The sequence below is a fragment of the Hydractinia symbiolongicarpus genome, chromosome 2, assembly GCF_029227915.1.
Source record: "Hydractinia symbiolongicarpus strain clone_291-10 chromosome 2, HSymV2.1, whole genome shotgun sequence".
Lineage (NCBI taxonomy): Eukaryota > Metazoa > Cnidaria > Hydrozoa > Anthoathecata > Hydractiniidae > Hydractinia > Hydractinia symbiolongicarpus.
The window spans coordinates 11,841,209-11,847,835 of NC_079876.1; the positions used below are offsets into that span (position 1 = coordinate 11,841,209).

Below are 6,627 nucleotides of genomic sequence, written 5' to 3' on the forward strand. Positions count from 1 at the left end.
TGAGACTTGTAGTTTTCAAAAATGTTTTCATTTTTGATGAGACGCTGAATAAAAGAAGTTTAATCGCCGGCAAACGAAAACCTGCGATTTCCCGTAAATCCCGGACTCGGCCCGTATAGTCAAAAGTATACAAAGAAGTACCCAGGGTGTAAACTCATTTCCTGAACGATTTTTTAAATTATTTTTTCACCACTAAAACACATGAGACTTGTAGTTTTCAAAAATGTTTTCATTTTTGATGAGACGCTGAATAAAAGAAGTTTAATCGCCGGCAAACGAAAACGCACGAATATTATTACTAGTATTACTTTTTATTATCATATGTTATTTTTGTTATCAATGTTAATGAAAACCAGGTTAAGTTTTCATGCGCACCTGGCTGGACTTCGAAGAAAAATATAAGGGTTGATCTACACTTCATTTTTTTATTCTAGACCGTAAAGAAGTTACTTAGTGAAAACAAAGAAACCACACTTTCACAGACATTACATTTCATAGTAATGCACCCAAGCCGTATATTGTCTGTATGCTGAAAAGCGTAGTTGTCTAAAAAGAATATAATATGTTTTGTTGTTGTGGAACCTAGGCCTTACAAAATGTTGTATACATATTTTTAAATATTCTTTGACTCACATTCAGTAAACGAACTTTTATGTAGATAAAGAACGCACTTTTTTTTCGCATATGAAGTAATATTTTATATTTGTTTTGAAAGGTAGAATAATAAGCTTACTTGTTTTGAAAAGATTTTATATCCTTGAAATTATTTTGATATCTGCGATGTCTAATGCTTGCTGTCTCTAATACGGTGCGATTTAAACAAAGAATATTAAAATCTTTATGCAAGGTAATACATGTATTCTCTTCCAGCTTTTCTCCCAGTAAAGTTGTAAACTCCAAACAACACTTGCATTCTTCAACAGTCATTAACTCGTGTATATCACATTTTTTACACTTACACCAATGTAAGTTTTCTAACCTGCTTGAGTCTAAATCCTCATCTTCGTCGTCGTCTGAAATATCATTCGCAGTTTTTGATGAACAAATGTTTTTCAACTGACTTTCAGTATATTCAGGTTCGTTATCATAACACCCTTTGCAAATACTTTCATCTGTTTCAGAACTATATACTTCGCTATGTTCACTAGCACAACTACTTTTTTCGCTACTATCCATGACTAAGTGATTTTGAGTCTCGCGGCTCATACGTCATAATTCTGTATGGTTCACGAGGAACCGTGAATGGAGTACACGGTTAATTTCAGAAAACCTTAGAACTTTAATGGGCTAAAACAGCCTAAATAATGAAAATTAAGAGTTAATTTTTTTTTCAATAGTTTATTTAGATGTTATACAACGTTCTTAATTTTTTTTTAATAACATTTTTTTTTGACCTTAGTTTCCCTTTAATATTCCGAATATCCACTTCATGTTTTAGGAGAATTCGTATTCGCCTAAAATTGTGTTTCCTGGAAGAGAAAAGCAAAATACTTATGTCATTGTACGGATGAACTTTGTTTTTAGTGCGGGCGTTGCAATGTTTCAAGGAAACGCAGAAAAATCAGTCTTAATAATATTTTGTCCGGAATTGTTGAACTAAAACTTTTTTAAAAAAAATAATTATTTGCCCTTAATTCCATCCGTACCTTACATATAACATAGGAACAAAAGTGCATTTTAATTGGTTTGAGTGCACTGAATTTTAAGTTTTTATATGTTGACGGAACAGTAAAGTCGAGATTAAGTCATGCGATTCATTTTTCTTGTTAAAAAAATTAAAATAATTTGAAGATATGAACCTTCATTTCCTGAAGCTTCCAGAGAGCAAATTTATTATTTTATGTTTTATACCGATGTACAGTATACTCTCCAATTAGCGGACACCATCGGTAAATCATTAAAGTGTCTAACGTTTGGAAAGTTTTACATTTTAAGCCGCAAATTAGAAAATAAGGCCGATTTTTCTATCACAAAGGAAAAATAACAAATTATAATATAATATTAACATAATTATAACGAAACAAACTTTCAATCTTTACAGATCTTTAAAGTCTTTCAAACAAATTTTAACAAATGACGGAGGATTACAGATTTTATTTCGAAATGTTTTTAATTATTTTTTGTTTTCTGCTATTTATCTTGACGATCTTTAGCCTCTATTGAGATCGTTTATTTTTTTTGAACTGTCCGCTAATTGGAGAGAAAAAAAACCATATTTGCTCTTTGGTGCAAAAAATATTGTCTGCTAATTAGAGTGTCCCCTAATTAAGTGTCCGCTTTTTGGAAAGTTTTTATGAGTCTTTGACTATAAAACGGTCAGTGTATGAGCAAAATGTCCGCTAATAAGATGTCTTTGCCTTTTAGAGTGTCCCCTAATTGGACAGAATACTGTATAAGAAAATGCTTTCAGGTTTTATTAAAAATTCAGCTTTTTGGAAACACAATATTCCTTTTTGAGAAACATTATATGCTAACAAATACACTTGCCTGGTGGATAATTAATATGACATTTGAAATATCATAGAATGGAGCTGCTATATTAGAAACAGTTTTATGCAAAATTGAGTGCATTAAAAGCTTTAGTCATAAACGATATTCAAACGCTTTCTTTGATTAATAAACAATTCTTTACAACTTTTTCTTGAACTAGTTATTATTATATAACATAAATGTAAATATGTAATAACTATTTTAAGAGCAGAGAAAGAGAAAACACGATCCTACGCGATGTGAAAATTAATGAATTATACTCTTATTTTTTCGTTTTATGTTATAAATTCAGCTTTACTTGCAGAAAACTGTTGAGTACATTATTCTCAAATATCAAAAATCATAATAATTATGACGTTTCCGAAATTTTATAATGGTTCAACGAACTGAAGTTTTTAGATCAATATAATATTCCTGTTAAATTATATTTAGATTTGAAGAACATAACTATTTTGGAAACAAGGCTACTTTCAGAAGGCTCCTCTATATGAAGAGTGTGACCGTAACATCGCGCTCACAATTGGCAATGGCAAACCAACTTTAAAGATTAATTCAGTATTCTCACCACAAGAGCATCTAATCACAAAAATAAATCAGCAAAAATTTGTTTTAAATTTTTCTTTCAATGGCATAATTGACTGGCATAACTGTAAGGTTTGCCTTTAATATTTTCTGAGCCTGAGCTTATGGGCGTTTCTGAAAATGGGTAAATTCTGGAATATAAGAAAGTATGATGATAACAAAACATTTATTTGGTTAAATTTCATCGAACCAGCCCAAAACCATATCAGACCAAATGTCAAGTCAATAGGTTAATATTGGAGTATGGAACTTTTAAGTAAAAGGACACTATAATACCCGGTTTAGCCTTATTTTGTGGATTTCTTATGTTCACTGCTTTGTAATTAGTATTAAAAGTCATGAGATAATATATGTTTGATATCTACTACTATTGTTAGTGGATCCTGGGTTTGAATCACATGTCAGGTTGAGCGCTCAATCTAGGTGTGCCTTAAAAAATGATTGTGTTCGATTTACGTGAAATTTCTTCATAGCGTCTTCTTAGGTCAAGCAAGAATCGTTTTACAAAAAATCTTTTTACTTTTTTCAGTATTAACATAAAATTTATAGGTATATAATCTTTAACAAAACAACTATGTAATTTTGTTATGCCTCATGCAAAAGTAAATTCTATCAGAAAGGTTTGAAATTACTCCTTTTAGATAAATATCAATTTATTTAGAATATTAAAGAAAGCATGTCAATCTTTTTTGTTACTACATTCGATCAAATTTAGAACGGAAATGATTTTCTTCCATTTTTCGGGCTTTTCCACAAAATAACTTAAACTATACCATTATCTTTTTTAGTAGGCTAATATTAAACACGTTTAATAACCATTAATTGACGTCTAAAACGTGCCATAGCAAAGTGTCTTCCAATTCAAAGTTCCCAAGCAACTTTTTCTTTTCATTTACAAGCATTATTTTGCATGTATCACTCATGAAACTTTAAATATGACAACAGGTATACATCAACAATCCTATTAGTTGTGCAATTTTGTATTATAATACCCTTGTGTGTACAACAATACTTTAATTGATTAGTTAATTTTAAGCCAATTCTCGCAGCTGACAGGAAAACAACATCAGCATATTTTTACACTAAGAATTGTAAAGAACTCAGATTATAATAAAATGCAAAACTTTAATCAACTCAAATTCAGTGCAAATAAAATGTCTCAAAAAGGACCGTTTCTACTGCGACAAAATTGTTAAATCAACACGGGACATACCACCCAATGCCCGCATGTGTAATTTAAAAATAGGATTGATCAATATGTGAAAATTCATCTAGGAAAATTGGGTTTAAACAACAATTCGTGTTGTCATAGTAATTAATAAAAAACAAGTATTTCAAATATTTCTTTACTTTGAACTTTCACCACAGTGAATTAGTTATCACAACATGTGATTTTGATAAAGCCATAAAGGCCTTTTGTTCCATTCCACATTTTTCATGCACGCCATATAATTTTATAAAGTTTACCATTTCCACTGCAAAATGTTAAAACATCAAAAAGAACTTTAAAAATGTAAACTCCTTCATTCAATTTGACTTTTACTGCTCTTTGTTTACACCATACGCAGGAATGTGTGTTTCGTTTAGCCTTTCTTCGTCTCGGAATAAAAAATGAACACATTGGTGAATATTTTACACGGAGCCAATTTATGTGCGAGATTACATGAGACACTAGCTGAGGCGGTAAAAGTTTTATTTATAAAGTGGGTTGACATTGATTTTCAAAAGAATGTCTTAAGATCTAGTGCTCATAATGTTGTATTTATTATAGTGTAGTTAAGTCTAGCTTAAGATAAACGTATTTCATATTCCGAGACAAGTTACCGAGTCACACCTTAGGTGGCTAGTGTTTGGAAACGAAACTTCAGGAACGAAAAGTTGTTTAATGACGCGCCGTTTATTCATTTTTGTGAAAAAGCGCATATTTCCCTTTGATTTTTTCAATCATTATGAGTCTTATATCATATGTATTGGATGTTGGATGGTTGGTTGTTACTTGTCGTGGATTTTAATGTATGTATTTAGTTCTTATCTTAAAACATATTGATTGCATCAATTATAAGGAACTTATAGCTAGCTATAACTAAATTACGTGCATTTTGGAAATTCATTCTGCAGACATTGATTCTATTTTTTATTCCATTTTATTTTATTTCTAAAGTTTTTACCAGTGTTGCTAATGATTTTGTATCTTTATTATGATGATACGATCATCTTGAAAATTTTCATTTCAGATGATTCTTCAGCCCAAAAGTCTTGACATCAATCAAATATAATTGTAAACACAAGGTTTCACTTATTTATAGACAACAACATCATTGGTTACATCACAAATTTATCCCCAATGAAGTCCAGGATTTTGCATTTGTTAGGTTGTTGAGATTTTTCAAATCGAAGAGAAATAGGCTGCGTAGGAGCTTTTATATTATTTAGTATGTATATGTAGAGCCTAGCATATTTGACATTGGAAAAAAAGTACATCACAGAATTAAGACGTAAATCACGAAATTAGGACGTTTTAGCTAATTCAACCGGGAAAAATTTCCACTTTGTTTACTTGCATTTTTGCAAAGTTATTTTATGGAATAGAAACCACGAGGGTGCCGATAAGCCGCATACACCGTTAAAAGTGCGGGTGTTTTCTGGCGAGTTATGCGTTTTGAAAAAAAATAGGTATTTGCCTGAAAAAACCCACAAAGAACCGAACAATGCTTGAACAAACAAAAAATATTCACCAAAAAAACACTCAATAATTCACCACAAATTATTTAAAAAAGTATAAAAAATAAAATGAACTAACTATATATGTGGTACCGAAGTGCTTAAAAAAACTGTTTTTGATGGTTTTTAATAAGATTTACTTCATAAATAACTTATACATAAGAGAACTAATCAATTTACTCAGAATTGTTTATGTCAATAATGCGTGTCCTATTCTATTTTAAAAGACGTATTGTTAAAAATCATGTCCGTATTAAAGGTGTTTAATATCTAGTAGTAAGGTTTAGGCGACCATTAAGGAAAAGGTTTTGGTTGAGATAGGAAGCAGAAAAAGAAGGCAAAGTAAGTATTATAAGTTGTTATTCATTTTACTGTTTTTTGTTTTGTATTTTTCCCCATTATGCAGCGAAATTTGAAAGTACGTCAAAATGCGTCCAGATATAATTAGAGGTTTACACTACTATTCCCACCGTGAATTATGTAATTGAATGAATCAATAATTAAATTTTGTGCGTTCTAATGAAACAACATATAAAGTAACTCGCCCGGTAATCACGCAGTCTCTTACGTATGACGCCATAATATTTATGAATATGTGTTCTCGACTATATAGTATATCCAAATGTGTATTATGTGTGAATTGTTTTGTTTAAGCGAAACATTTCTTTTGAATTAAAAAAAAAAAAATTTAACGAAAAATTAGTACGTCTACCCGATTACCTTCACATACTGTAAAACCCGCATTGGCATTATGAAAATGACTTTTAATCTGCAGTAAAATATTTTTTTACAAGAGGGCGGTTTAATCTTCCCCTATATGCATTACACACCTTG

General features: G+C 30.6%; 1 protein-coding gene across 1 annotated transcript; it reads right to left on the reverse strand.

Annotated features, from left to right (window-relative positions):
- Window positions 1-299: 299 nt before the first annotated feature.
- LOC130629431 (uncharacterized) lies at window positions 300-1,394 on the reverse strand. The gene is made up of 2 exons (XM_057442617.1): window positions 734-1,394; window positions 300-546 (listed from the first exon to the last, which is right to left on the reverse strand). The coding sequence occupies exons 1-2, from the start codon at window positions 1,204-1,206 to the stop codon at window positions 486-488; spliced, it is 534 nt and encodes a 177-aa protein (XP_057298600.1). The 5' UTR covers window positions 1,207-1,394; the 3' UTR covers window positions 300-485.
- Between the last annotated feature and the right edge of the window lie 5,233 nt (window positions 1,395-6,627).

Excerpts from the sequence above, each read along its gene's own strand:
- LOC130629431 (XM_057442617.1), bottom strand. The coding sequence starts at position 1,206 with ATGAGCCGCGAGACTCAAAATCACTTAGTCATGGATAGTAGCGAAAAA. Across the intron at positions 547-733 it reads ATAAAATCTTTTCAAAACAA|ACAACTACGCTTTTCAGCAT; the intron begins GTAAGCTTATTA and ends TATTCTTTTTAG.